Below are 15,128 nucleotides of genomic sequence, written 5' to 3'. Positions count from 1 at the left end.
AATCAAAGACAACATGCAGTGATTTATGATCAGACTTAATAAACGTCTGTTTTTGGGATGTTTTGTTCATTATTAATGGTGAAATGTGTGCGAGTGGGATTATTGTGGGATTAGTTTGCGTGCTGTCAGAGAGCGGAGGCGGACAGCGGTGGGTTGGGCTGTGAGGTGGTCAAGATGGCGGCGCCCTGTGGAGTGGAGCTTCTCTAACAGGTAAACACCTCCCGTTTTTTATGTCTACCTTTTTCCTTACATACTTCAAAGAGTCGATGCTGTTTGTTTGAATGTAAGTTGGGCCCTATGGGTCTCCGGCGAGCAATGAAGACTGTCAATTGTATTTTTTTTCCTCCCGTTTATTTCCAGCTAATGGTAGCGCTTGGCGATGAGAGTCACTTGTACTCAGGAATACAGCTGATATCATCTTAAATGAAACGCTGATATTTTATATGATGCGCATTCTCTATTTCGACCCTGTGTCGCTTAGTGCTGAAACAATGTGGGGGTTTCGGTGTCATGCCTGGAGAGGATAATCGGATAAAGTAAGACGAACCCTGCCCATTGTTCGGCTGACTTGTTTACGACAACCAACAAGCAGTGAGTGAGTGCCACTACTCCGAGCTGCTGCTCTGCTGACTACAAAGTGCGACTCCTCGGGCTGCGCAATTCTTGCCAACTTGTAAATGGTTGATGATAGAATATATATTTGGCATTTTTTTTTCTGATTTTTGCATCAGTTGCCTCCTGATGCAATTGTCGTCGGGCTTTCGGCAACACAGCCCGATGACCAGCCAAGTTAGAGGCGTAGACACTCACATCTCTGGACGTTTAAACCTGTAATCGGCGTCACATCAGAGATGATACAAACTATGAATACTGCTTCATCATTCATACGTAGCATTGTGTTTGAAATATCCTCATGCTTTAACACATTGCATTTATGGACAGTGCTAATGTTGTATGCCCCCTCTAAACAGGCCTCGTACTTCCAAAATAATAGCTCGACGGTCATTGTGTGTTCATTTGCTTAACGGACACAATCAGACCTTTGTTTTTTCTCTGACAGAAGGTAGGAACAACTTGACAAATAAGATATTTTATCCAGACTCGATAGGATTTTGCACGAGAGCACAGGCAACCAAAGCTTACAATGAAAGCAACTACTACAGCCTATGCAGTCTGATTATTCCCTGTTAATGATAACATGCACATGTAGGCCTATACTTTTGGTAACCATTATATTTTCGTAATCTACCTATGATGATATTTTTTATCTTTATCTGTAACCACTCCCGACTGTCTCTAGAACTTATTTTGGTTAAGTATGAATGATGGAAAGTGTGTGTGTGTGTGTGTGTGTGTGTGTGTGTGTGTGTGTGTGTGTGTGTGTGTGTGTGTGTGTGTGTGTGTGTGTGTGTGTGTGTGTGTGTGTGTGTGTGTGTGTGTGTGTGTGTCACAGTCTTGACCTAATCTGAATGGCCACATGCAAAACAGTTAAACTTGATGACATCACAAGTATCAGCATGACAGATCAGTTAATCAAACATTGGGGAGTTGTGAAACAAGCAAAATAGGAGTGAGTAACCAACATCTCCCTTATTACAGGCGTCATAGTTACCACAGGACCTTTTAAGTTGCAATGTCTGTACAACTTTGAAGTCACAATGTTTTTCATGAACTTTGTGTTTTAGATTGTATGCATTATAAAGAAGTAAAGTGCATCTCAATTGCCATACATTTTTAAATTTTTGGCCAAATACTTTGGATACCTTAAATGTCGGGATGAATAAAAACTGAATTGGTTACGTGTACCTTAATACAGCGGCTTGATTTTTTATCACAGGATTCTATCAATACATCTATCCATCACTCTATCACTTTATCTATCTAATACTCGATATATCACTTTATCTATCAATATAAACATCTTTCTTTCTTTCTTTCTTTCTTTCTTTCTTTCTTTCTTTTTTTTTGAAGCTGCCAATCCCAGAAACCTTGTTGACTGCTGCTGCTCTTTGTGGAGGCTCTTAAATTCAATCCATCCCATATTATCCTGACAACAATAAGTAAATGTATGAACTATCAGATGCATTAAAATCCCACAGGATCACCTGATCACAAAAACAAATGCCTTTTCATGTTCCGGTTTGCAAATGACCAGTTTTCCCCGGTCAAAGCTATTCTTGTTTGGATCACTAGGCTCGTTCTCGCACAGCTCAGAGAGAACCACTGGTGTCTTTTACAGTAGAGGTAGTCAAGTCAACCCACAAAATGGCCGTTGTAAATGATGACCAATATGCATTAGAAGAACTGACTACAAGTACAGAGTCAGTACTCTCCTAATGGAAGGAGCCACATACCTTCATTTGAAATAGGGTACTGTGCTCTGAAATACCACAGAGACGACAACAACAGCAGCACCACTGAACAAGGCAGCTGATGTGGCCACAGACCAGTGAGCTAAAGCCGGCTCTTACCAGAACAAACAATCATGTTGTTGTCCAAATTGTCCCACAGTGCTGCAGTTATGAACATCACCTGCCATAGTCTCTGCTATCAACAGTTTTCCACTATTCAACATATACACTAAAGCTACAACTCTGCCCATTTAGATGTCCCTGTACTTACTACAAAAGGGGGAAAGTATTCATGTTGTTATGTTATCTTCTATTTATGAACCACCCGGTCAAATGCAGCTTTAGGTGCAATGCATCCTGGGTGATGGACAATAAAATAAAATTGTCTTTGTTGTTTTGGGGATTGTTGGTGCAATTCCTGAAACTAAACCACGTACTATTCACCAGTCTGTTGGTTTTAGGGAGGAACAATCCTTTGGGAGCGCCCTGCCAAATCCACTTGTAAGTTTCATAAACAAGCACATTTCTGAGGGGGAGAACAATTAGGGCTTCTATCTGTGTTGGGTTGCTATACTCAAGTCTATTCATAGGAAAACACTTTGCTGTTTTTTTTTTTTACTTTCTAACCACCTCTTGCCTACCAATAAACCTTCAAGTGCTCTTGGGTGTAAAGGATAGAGCTAGTAGCATGTTTCAAGGGACAGTAGCCCTTGAAGCAAATCCAAGTATTTTATTGTCAAACTTTAAAGTCACCCATTGAGGTGCACAGGAACCATAGATGTAAACAAGGACCATATATGGGAGGGCATGTCCAAGACAAGGGCATTGAATGTGGATGTGGTGGTCAACGTAACAAGTCCCGACACAACAGCCATATCTAAGACCAATATGTGGCTGTCAATTCAGTGAGGAGAGTGAGTGTTGACCTCAGAGGACGGCTGCTGTGTGTCCGTGTGTCTGCAGCCAAATGGGATTTCCAGTGTTTACATGGAAGTGGCCGGGGAGCATAAAGGTTCTTTGTGTGATCCTGGGCGTCCGGAGAGCTGGCAGGAACAGTTCCTTCAGGTCAACAACCAGGGCGGCTCCTGTTTTTGTGGTGCCTCTGACCTGAGCACTTTGTCCCAGCGAGAGACAAACTGGGGAGCAGGCACAGACACATTCCTATGGTGGTTGTGTCGGCCTTGCCGAGACCAAAGTTTGGCTTGGACCTGTTGTCTGTGGTAGCTGTCACTCCAAATAGACATTGCTCCTTCAATGCTCTGGTTGCTTTGTGTTTGGATTTTACCCTGGTTGCTTATTCTCTAGTCAATAATAAGACACTTATACTATACACATGACATAAATACACAAAAAGTAACTGATACATTTTATTTTTTAACCTTTTGATTCTACATCAAAACACTATCGTACATTGAAAGAAAGGCAGGATTACGGTTCTTGGGACATCTCGCACACGTAGACAAACGGACGTTAAAAACACCCGCTCTGAAACGATCACACGTTGGCTATCGTCACATGACCTGCTAATCCTACATCACAGCTCTGACTCTGCTGGGAACTCTTTCCTTCAGAGGAGCCTGGAGAGTGTATCGGCCCCACGGAGCCCTCCAGCCCGGGCCGGTAGGCAGGCAAGGACACCTCCTCCCCCCCCCCCCCCTTCCCCGAGAGAGAGACCAGCCTCCCCCCAGCCTCCGCATCCACCTCCTCCACCACCTCCACCTCCAGCACTGCCAGCATGGCTCGGGAGCAGCCCAACGTGTTGGACCTTCTCCCCCTCTTGGACACCTCGGACCTCCGCTTGCTGGAGGAGACCAGAGGCCTTATCAACGACCACCTCAACGCGGGTAAGACACGCCCCTCGGCCTAACGCCCTCTGTTGGCCTCTTCAGCATGTTGGTGTGTGCTCCCTCTACGTTCCTTTTCGAGTCCACGGAGTAGGTTGATCCTTCGCTCTAAGTCACTTTGGATAAAGCATCTACTAAATGTGTACTGTACTGTAATGTGTGTAAAAAATACGAGGGTGGATAGCGCTCGACTCTGTTCATACGAACAAGCCAACTATTTAGTCATCAAGCAGATGCTTTGATCCAAAGTGGCATTTTTTTTACACCCGTCAGTCATTCATTAATGAACAGGTATGGGAAATCGTGGTCCAGGGGTTTGACAGGTGGACACTGGGGATCAAACCCAGAGCTTTCCGACCAGGGGGTTGATCACCTTAGCGACTACACGATGCTGCCCTAAGCCTCCATCTTGGCCATGCGGTGCGTGTCTTTCAGAGCGAGGGTCCATGCTGCTGAACGGACTGGTGGACTACTTCCTGGAGACCAACTCTGCCCAGGCCATGCACATCCTGTCCTCTGTGAGGGAGCCCCATGACAAGGTACGCTCGCCTCACCCTAGACCCTCTGGAACACTCTGGAACACTCTGGAACAGGGGTTTTCAATTCTGCACTGGATGAAGTAGGCTGTGAGATGGCCATTATTAAAAGATATATGCATGCAGCATACCTATTTCTTATTTGATCATTCGTAGATATTTTTTCTTTCTGAGATAGTTCGTTGATGAAAGATTGACACAAAGAAATGTTATTTATCAGTTTTATTTTTATCACAACCTTTTTCGACAGGGTAAGGATAATATGTTGCTTATTTTACTGCGTGCAATAATTGGTGGTCGTGAGCTACTAATACCTCTGCGGTTCACCACCGGAGGATGAAAGGAAACGACTGAACTCTTCAACCCTACCTCGTGTCCACATTGCTTAGCAATGCTACTGTTGTATGTGGGTCCTCCTTGGAGAGTAGCCACTGGTGCTATTCACTCATCGCCCATCTTTGTTCCTTATAAGTTCTAAAATCTAGCTGTGTGAGGGAACCGATGGTCGAATACTGCATTAATTTCCCCCACCAAGCTAGCTTTTAGCACCAAGATGGCCGCGAGGTGAATAAGGCACATACTGTGCATGGTTGCAACATTGTGCAACAATAGTGATTCAGTCTAGTGTGTAACACAATCAACCTTCCTGAACATAACTTCAGTGACATTAATCGCACTGGGCAGAGCGGGCCGTGGATTTGAAAGGTCAATCCTCCTGGGCTTGACTGGTTCCAGCACAGTTTATTTGTGTAGACCTTTTTCATGGTTACAGTCTCAAAGGGCTTCCCAAAGTTGACAAGAAACATCCTGGCTTCGTTTCCTAACGCTGAATCATCCAAATGTCAAGGACCAACTCCCAGAAACCAAAGTGGTTTCTGGGATTTTTATCCTTTTTTTTTTACTTAGTTTTCAGACTATTATTGTTACTGTCAGGGATTGACCCAGCATTCAAGCCGCATTACGTTACCCCGTACCCCCTATACTTATTTGGCAAACACGCACACGCTTTATTTGTAGCAGTACGTAGAATTAGACTAATTGCCTTACAGCACTAAAACATAGGTGTGTTTGAAGCTATGGCTGTGTCACTAACGTATGGAATCGGTAGCAACAGCGCCACCAGTGGAATATGTGAACATTGTGCCTGGTTTGCGCCTGGTTTAAAAGATGCAGACAAAAGTTGTTCAATATCATAAGTTCATAAAAGGAAATAAAGTAGGGTAAATAAATCAAATAACAATGAATCAATCAATCAAATAAAAATGACATTTGCTAATAAGTATGAAATGATCAGATTAGATTTGGATTTATTGAGAGAGAACAGTGGCAAACATGCAGGCATCTATCCAAACTAAGAGCAATAACAATAGAATGATTATGAGTAGTGTCTTACAAAAATATCATCTGGTGTAATTCTTTTTTGAAAGGACATGTTCTGATGTGTGAAGAAGTTGCTGATTGGATGACCCTGTCTCCTTCTCTCAGCACCTCCTGGACAAGATGAACGAGTGCATGACCAGACAGGCGTGCCGGCTGCCCACCCTAACGCTGCTGGGACATGTAGTTCGTAAGCAGCCCTCCTGGATCCACAAGATCAGCCGCTACCCCCTGCTAGTGTCGCTAATCAAATGCCTCAAGGTAAGATCCCCCCTCGCTTAAACCCTATTGGTTGATGTTTCTAACAAGCCTCCTTAGGCCTAAAAAAAAAAAAAGTTTGGTTCCTGTTGGTTGTCAGTTGAGGTCATGGGTAGGTAGGGAATTTATTTTATTTTTTTATTTTATTTTTTCCAGCGGCAGCGAATGATAAGTAGGTTTTTTTCATTTATAAACGAGAGAATGCGCTCATCCTTGTACAGAATGAAGAGGTGCTGTACAAAAACGTAATTATAGTTTGCATCAAAAAAAAAAAAAAACGTTTTTTTTTTTTTTTTTTTTTTAAAGCTCATAAAATAATTTGGGTCGCACACAAATGGACAGGGTCGGTCGGAAACCGGAACCAAACAAAAAATCTTTTTAGGCCTTACAACGCCTTGCTTAAAATGTATTTCTAAACCATACCAATATCAGATTAGGGTTGGGGCTGAACGATTTGGGGAAATAATCTACGTAATTGCGATTGTTTCGACCAATATTGCAATTGTGATTTAGTATGTAATGTTTCATTTTAAAGCTCCTTTGGTTCTGTATTATTCACTAAACAAGCAGTAAATCATTCTTTAGTATGACCAACACAACATTGGAAGCAGTCACCATATAAACTGCTCTTTTCTTTAGGCCAGGCCTATGTGTTGTGATGAATTGATGCATGAATTGATATTATAACATCTTGTTCAACTATTGAATTGTAAAAGATAATAAATATGAATCTTAGTTTTTTTTATCGCAGCCTTGGCTATTTGCAAATCGCGTTCTTTTACATCGCGATGTTGGTTTGAATTAGATTAATCGCCTTTATTCAAATTCTCAATTGTTTAAAGTCAAAATAGAAGTTGGCATTGGTATTGCTGCTATGCAATTCAAAATATAATTGTAAGGTAATCAGACCGACTAGACAAGGCTGTGGAACAGGCCCTACTCTCAATATCTAATGAGATCGCTCTGGTTTGTGGTGTCATTTCTCCGGTACTTCCCCGGTCCTCCGTTCATTGACCTCCCTCCCTCCGCTCTTCTCCTTCCAGACGGACTCAGACGTGGTGGTGCTGATCACCGGCGTGCTGGTGCTGATCACCCTATTACCCATGATCCCTCAGGCTGGGAAGCCACACCTGGGGGACTTCTTTGACATCTTCAGACGCCTGGCCTCCTGGAACCAGAAGAACCCTGGTAAGCTATTTTCTGAAACATGTTCACAATCCTCCTTCTGGTTCTCACACATCGTCGCTGATTCAATGTCTGGTGCTAATATGAGGTGGCTGATTCCCATTCGGCAATACGTAGCCAATCACGTGTTGCTAATTCCAGTTCCTTAACTTTTTGCTGGTTCCAATTCTCCAACATGTCTCTGATTCCAATTTTAAATTCCAACTCTTAATCCTGTCTCTGATTCCAGTTCTAAATTCCAACTCTTAATCATGTCTCTGATTCCAGTTCTAAATTCCAACTCTTAATCATGTCTCTGATTCCAGTTCTAAATTCCAATTCTTAATCATGTCTCTGATTCCAGTTCTAAATTCCAACTCTTAATCATGTCTCTGATTCCAGTTCTAAATTCCAATTCTTAATCATGTCTCTGATTCCATTTCAAAATTCCAATTCTTAATCATGTCTCTGATTCCAGTTCAAAATTCCAATTCTTAATCATGTCTCTGATTCCAGTTCAAAATTCCAATTCTTAATCACTTCCAATTCCAAGCAGCTGAACCATTGTAAATCCATCAGCCAGTGGTGCAGATATGAAAGTGAACGTGCCCTGAGCCATGGGTGTCGTGTTCCTCTGTGTCCCTCCGTCAGGCCACGTGTCGGAGGTGTACATGATCCACCTGCACGCCGGCGTCTACTCCCTGTTCCACCGGCTGTACGGCATGTACCCCTGCAACTTTGTCTCCTACCTGAGAGCCCACTACAGCATGAAGGAGAACATGGAGACCTTCGAAGAGGTTGTCAAGGTAACCTTTCTCTGGCGTTGTTGCGTTTGATGCTATTTCATTTACTCATTTATAATGTCTTAACCTGTGCATATTGCTGTGACTTCTGCTACTGTATATTTGTATATAATTGTATCTACCTGTGTATTTTATATTCCATATGTTAAATGTGTATAGTCTACCCTCTATGTGGAGCACTGAAGTAGAACTGAGTTTGTTTGAGGCAGTGTTTCTGAAGCCTCACCTTGTCGCCCGTCTTTAAACCCAGCCGATGCTGGAGCACGTCCGCATCCACCCCGAGCTAGTGACGGGGACCAAGGACCACGAGCTGGACCCCACCAGGTCGGTCTGGACGCCACACACTGATCAATATTCACTGCCTTGACGGCCTCCTTATTGACCAACACTCCACCCTATGTATTGATCGATGCTCTCTCTATATTACCACGCTTGCCTTAGCCTAATTAGGTTGGCTATTTAAATATATGTACATATAGGGCTGGGCGATATGGACAAAATCTTATATCACGATATGAGTAATTTTATATCACGATGTGGTATTTTTGAAGTAAATTAAAATAATAAATGGCTTAAAATAACCATACTTCACATTTGATCAGTTTTTTCTTTTATTTTGAACTTGAATTTCCATGCTTACAAAGGAGTAAGTAGCGAACAATCTGTCATTAACTGCAGTGTCATATAGTGCAAACATCTTGTAAACATTGAACTGTTTTTTCAATACAAATAACATTTTTTTTTTAAAGGTGTGCTTCACACCTGCCTGGCTGTCAGTCAGTGCAGTGTAATATAAAATAAAAATCACAGCATCACACAAATATTTTAAATACTAATTATACACTTATAAAATAAAGTTATGTGCTGTGCAAATAGCTGGTGGTAAAAATAGAACTGTTTCTTCAATACAAATGAGATTTTTTTTCAAGTTAACAGGTGAGTCTCACACCTGCCTTGCTTCAGTCAGTGCAGTGCAATATAATTTTTTCTTTTTTTTCTTTCTCACTCGATATAAATGATATGGCCAAATCTCTCCCGGTAGACACTTTCATATCGTCCACGGTATAATATCGTCATATCGCCCAGCCCTATGTACATAATGCCTTTATGGCAATCCATCACTTCTTATTGATCTTCTGCCTATTCATCTTCCATTCCCGATCCTCACGGGTCCCTGTGTACACACATGTTGGTACTTTGTATGTACACACCGTCCTGTCGAACAAACAAATGAGCAAAGTGTATGGGGCCACGCCAATCAACCAATCCATTCCTTTCGCTGCAGGTGGAAAAAGTTTGAGGTCCACGACATCGTGATTGAATGTGCCAAAGTGTCCCTGGACCCCAAGGAGGCGTCGTGCGAGGAGGGCTACACCACCATCCCGGAGAACTTCTACCCCTACCACCACCTCCGCTGCCTGGACCGCACCGCCAGCCCCCACACAGACCTCCACAGTAGCTATGGTCAGTGGAGCCTCTTACAGGGACAACTCACTGACGCTCTATTAGTAATTGGAACCCAATGTGGACATGGATCCATAAGGTGCCTTTCCATGTAAAACATGGATATTAGGGGCTAAGTGTAGGATGAACATGAACTCCTGTATGTTTGGTATAACAAGGACTATCTAACTCTCTGGACTGATCTTTTATGTAATAAGAGATCTAAACTAAATAAATATAAAGTATAAAAAATAAATAGGAATCAATAGAAGGACTGTTTATTTGTTACAGCAGTGACCGGGCACTTAGCATACTTGGTACTGCCAAATCACTACAAAGCTATTTCAACTTTTTAAATCCTTGTCTCATCCGCAGGAAGTTCTTCTTCTACACCTTTCTCCACCCCAAGACAGCCCCTGGCCCCGCCCCTGTCCCTGCCCCCTTTTTCCGGGACCCAGTCCTCCCAGCGTAGCCCGCAGTCGGCCAGGCGCCAGGTAAGAAGACCACCTGCCAGGCCTGTGTTCTAGTCCATTCACCATACCTGTCTTGTAGTCCAGTAACCACACCTTTGTTGTAGTCCAGTCCAAGTCCGGTCACAATACCTTTGTTGTAGTCCGGTCACCATACCTGTGTTGTAGTCCAGCCAAAATACCTGTGTTGTAGTCCGGTAACCATACCTGTGTTGTAGTCCGGTCACCATACCTGTGTTGTAGTCCAGCCACAATACCTGTGTTGTAGTCCAGCCATAATACCTGTGTTGTAGTTCGGTCACCATACCTGGGTTGTAGTTCGGTCACCATACCTGGGTTGTAGTTCGGTCACCATACCTGTGTTGTAGTCCGGTCACCATACCTGTGTTGTAGTCCGGTCACCATACCTGTGTTGTAGTCCGGTCACCATACCTGTGTTGTAGTCCGGTCACCATACCTGTGTTGTAGTCCGGTCACCATACCTGTGTTGTAGTCCGGTCACCATACCTGTGTTGTAGTCCGGTCACCATACCTGTGTTGTAGTCCAGCCCCAATACCTGTGTTGCAGTCCGGTCAACATACCTGTGTTGTAGTCAAAATACTGGTCTCCAGTTCAACAACACTTGTTATCCACGCCTGATTGGTTGCTTTGATATGCTAGATCAGTTTTATTAACAGGTTTATCTAGTCTCCAGGGATAGGCATGTAGTTCACCACGCCACATGCCGAGACTTGGAGCCATATCTGGTTCACTGATTCTATATCACTCAACACCCCTCTCGACTACAGCGGTGCAGGAATGAATGCACTTAATGAGGTTCACCAAGACATTAACAGGACGATCTTGAGTACATCACCTGAAATAATACAGTGGGGATTAAATACACTCACACAGACACACTCAGTCAAAAAACAAACACACACACACACGCACATGCACACACACACACACACACACTAGGGCTTTGACTCCGAACTTCGTTATTCAAATATAATTAGAATATCAAAAAATAAATCAAAATTCAAACGAATATTAGGCAGCCCTTAATATTCTAACCTGTTCTGGGCAGGCCAAGAGGGAGAGACGTCGGAGAACCCGACGCAGTCGGCAGTGAATGAAGTATTGATTAGACAGTGATTTAGACCGGTAAACATAGCAACGCGGTAAACAAACCTCGCAACGCCCAATCCAGTTCTTACTGAAGGCATTTAATGGGCAAAATATTATTAATAAATATTCAAATATTCATATTAATACACAAACAAACTTCGAATATGATTTTTGGGCAAAATTCAAAGCCCTAACACACACACACACACAGACACAGACACAGACACAGACACAGACACACACACACACACACACACACACACACACACACACACACACACACACACACACACACACACACACACACACACACACACACACACACACACACACACACACACACGCGCGCATTCGGATCTTGACTGGTTCTGCTACTCCACAGGAGTCTGTCCAGGTGGTTTTGGTTGTCATGGCGACGCTGTGTGCCTGTCTCTATTTTTGGGCGTGCTATCCAAAAGGCCTGACCCCCGGGGGGGTCTGGGTGTCTGTTCTGCTTCTCTGACCCCCGTAAAAATAGAAGTCCCTGTGGAGGAACACAAGAATAACAGGATGGATTGAATCAGTCGTAGCATAGTCATAGTCATAGACTGTGATCCTAACAGGCTTATTCAGACCCCGTGTAAGACTGTGTGTTGAGTGTGAGTGTGTTGACGTGGAGGTGCTAACATGTGCAGGCAGGCACTCAGGTGTTAAGACTGCGATGACTTAACACTTATGCGCTTACCTTGTACTAATATGCGTTTAGGATTCCCCTTCTCAGCGGTGTTGTGTAGTATTGACTTGGACTTGGGCCTTGCAACTTAAGACTTAAAAACTGCTCTGCTTGGAGTCACTTTGGATAAAAGTGACTGATCAATCTAGTTACGTTTTAGCCACTTGAATCCATCCTTCTTTTGTGTGTGGTACCGTAGATCAGATCTAAAGGCTATTATTTAAGTATGATTTGTAAGAAATAACCTAGCCATAAGCTCTAAGGCAGTGAGCATCTGGTGATCTGTTCCTAGTGAAATGTGCCCGACGCTGTATGAGAACATTTTTATTATACACCCCCCCCTTGCTTATTTCTGACCAATCAGGACATCTCTCTCCCTTCCCTGATTGGTTCTGGGAGACTGTCCTATCCAGTGTAACGGTACAGTAACATATTGGCTTGGTCCAACTTGACCGGCACCACAGATCCTTTATGTGAGCACTAATCCCATGACCCGTCGCTCCAGGACTCCAGTGGGGACCTGAACCCCTCGTGTGGCGGGAAGGACCCCCTGTGGAGCCCCTCCTCCTTATGCGGCATGGCCACGCCCCCCTCCTCCAGGGGCATGTCGCCCAACCTGGAGCTGTCCAGCAGCGCCTCCCACCTGTCCACCCGCTTCTACTGTACATCAGGTCAGTCTGCACACACACGCGCACGCACACGCACACTCCCAACCCACTTGACTACATACTATATAAGTAAGGGATAATGCCTGACGAGGTGTCCATAACCAGGAATTAATGGACAATGCGGAGGCCTTTAATTCCTGATAAAGGACACCTTGAAGGGCATTATCCCGCTTATACCACGGCCACTTGCCAGAGAATATAAATTAAGACCATTCATTCATGTTTTCATGCGTTTTACAATCAAAATATAACGTTTTTCACAAGCCATCATTAAGTTTCCCTGGTAACGCCTGAGGTTTGACCAATACCTGGAACAAACATTACCCTCCGATGAGGTTCTTATGCAACAGAAACGTTGTTCACTCCTCCAGTAAATAGGACGGACCGTAGATACGACTTGACTACGGGAGATAGTCTAGTCCGCTCAGATATGAGCCAGAGAGCTAACGTTATGCTAGCAAGATTGAAAGTCAATAACACTGCGTACGGTTGACAAACAGTAAACATAATAAGACTAGCTAGCTAACCAGCCATCACATTGTCCCCAAATCAATATCAAGATATCTGGCGCATTAATGTAGAAGGGTGAATAGACTATTTGACTGGAACTACTTTGTAGGTGTCCATATATCAGGGATTAATGGACACCCTGCAGCCATCAGAATCGAGTATTCCCCCAGACCGTGGTATAATCCAAAATAACTATATAGTATGTGGTCAAACATTTATTACCATCAGTGCGTGTGGATGAGTGAGTGTGTGAGGGAATCACTGAGTAAATGCAAGGTTTTCATTCGACAGTACTTCTCTTGTCAACAATATAAACGTATGTATCGTATCACATGCACGTCCTCACACACATCCCGTTGACTCTATTATGATGACGGTATTTCTCCCTCATCAGGAGGGAAGGGCACCCCCGCCTCCAGCACCCCGGCCACCTCCTCGCCCCCACCCACCCTCTCCGACGACTACTCCCTCTCCCTCCCCACCAGCTCGGCTCAGTCCAGCCCCCCCCGGAAGGTGGGTCGCCTGTCTCCTGTCTCCTCACGGGTTGTCTGTGTACACACACACACTCCTATTGATGTCACGTTTATGTGTTGATAACGTATATGACATCGTGACTTGGCTCCATTTATTCATCACATGATCGGATGGTATATTTTAATACTATTATATGAATTGTGATATTTCACAAAGGTGTAGTTTAATAACAATTTGGTTGCATGTCCGGTCATGACATCATTTCCCCTGGGAACTACCTAATGCAAAGTTGCTGTGTCACTGCTGTCATGACGTCATTGTATATCATGACGAAACCTGATAAAGTTGACGGTCACGATATACAACTTTGTCATATTATACAACTTGTGTATCATGAGTTATACATCATTGATAGTACATATCAGGACTAGCATGATGTAGTTATGTGTTACGGCACATAACTATATATCATGTATATCATGACAGTAGGGTCTTTTGACAGGTATGTATCAAGAAACTATTTCAGAGTAGCATTATCGTTCTATATTATGACTATCATTAAAGCATTATATATCATGACTATCGTGACATAGTTCTATGTCGCGACAGTTGTATATCATGACATTTATGTATCATGACGGTTATATATCATGACGGTTACGTATAATGACAGTTATGTCTCATGACAGTTTTGTATCATGGCACAGCTCAGCGGTGGCGTGATGAACCAGACTCTGTGTCCGACTGTTTAGACGCAAGCAGCCCAACAGAAGGGGAAAAAGTTCATATTGGCCCTGAACAAAGGCGCGGTTGTTTTGGCCTCAGTCAACTGCCAGTGGAATTTCACAGTGGCACATCTGTCTTAAGACCAGAGGGAACCACAGTGGAGCGGTTGTCTGAACTATTTTTCAGCTCAGACCTTTTCAGAATCATGACACGCTTAACCGCTGTGTCAATTTTGAGTGAAATTGCATCACAGCGATTTCTCACGGGCGGCACGGGGCTCAGGAGGTAGAGCGGGGTTCTGGGTTGATCCCAGGCTCCTCCAAGCCGCAAGACACCTCACCTTAACTGCTCCCGACGAGAGGGCTGTCCCCTTGTAGTTGTGTGAATGTGTGTATGAGTACAAATGACCATGTAATCTGGGACTGCGTCGTGGTTGAGGACTTACAATACAGGCCACTGCTGGCCGTGAGGGTGACTCCCGAACCGACGAGAGAGGTAACGTTAACATAAATAGAGAGTAAACACAGCCTACACATAAGTGCAGTTATCACAGAAACAGACTCAATACCGAGTATTAAACAAGTACAAGGGCACGCACTCGCAGTGTTTCACGTTCTCGCCGTTCTGAACAGCGCACCTTGTTGGCGTCACATGATCTGGACTGTGTCGCCAAACAGGATG

At 43.8% G+C, this 15,128-nt stretch overlaps 1 protein-coding gene across 1 annotated transcript in view; it reads left to right on the top strand.

Annotated features, from left to right (window-relative positions):
• Positions 1-49: 49 nt before the first annotated feature.
• tsc1b (TSC complex subunit 1b) overlaps positions 50-15,128 on the top strand; it is a 28,061-nt gene continuing 12,982 nt past the window's right edge. The window contains exons 1-11 of the mRNA XM_056578429.1: positions 50-210; positions 3,923-4,195; positions 4,631-4,734; positions 6,217-6,369; positions 7,410-7,554; positions 8,182-8,336; positions 8,584-8,657; positions 9,619-9,797; positions 10,152-10,270; positions 12,575-12,740; positions 13,642-13,760. Of these exons, the coding sequence (XP_056434404.1) occupies positions 4,087-4,195; positions 4,631-4,734; positions 6,217-6,369; positions 7,410-7,554; positions 8,182-8,336; positions 8,584-8,657; positions 9,619-9,797; positions 10,152-10,270; positions 12,575-12,740; positions 13,642-13,760 (1,323 nt within the window). The 5' untranslated portion in view covers positions 50-210; positions 3,923-4,086. The remainder of the gene's footprint in view (positions 211-3,922; positions 4,196-4,630; positions 4,735-6,216; positions 6,370-7,409; positions 7,555-8,181; positions 8,337-8,583; positions 8,658-9,618; positions 9,798-10,151; positions 10,271-12,574; positions 12,741-13,641; positions 13,761-15,128) is intronic.

This window comes from Gadus chalcogrammus, chromosome 19, assembly GCF_026213295.1.
Source record: "Gadus chalcogrammus isolate NIFS_2021 chromosome 19, NIFS_Gcha_1.0, whole genome shotgun sequence".
In the NCBI taxonomy this organism is placed as follows: Eukaryota; Metazoa; Chordata; class Actinopteri; order Gadiformes; family Gadidae; genus Gadus; species Gadus chalcogrammus.
Note: the sequence above shows the minus strand (reverse complement) of the source record. Positions and strands in the feature narration are given on the sequence as shown.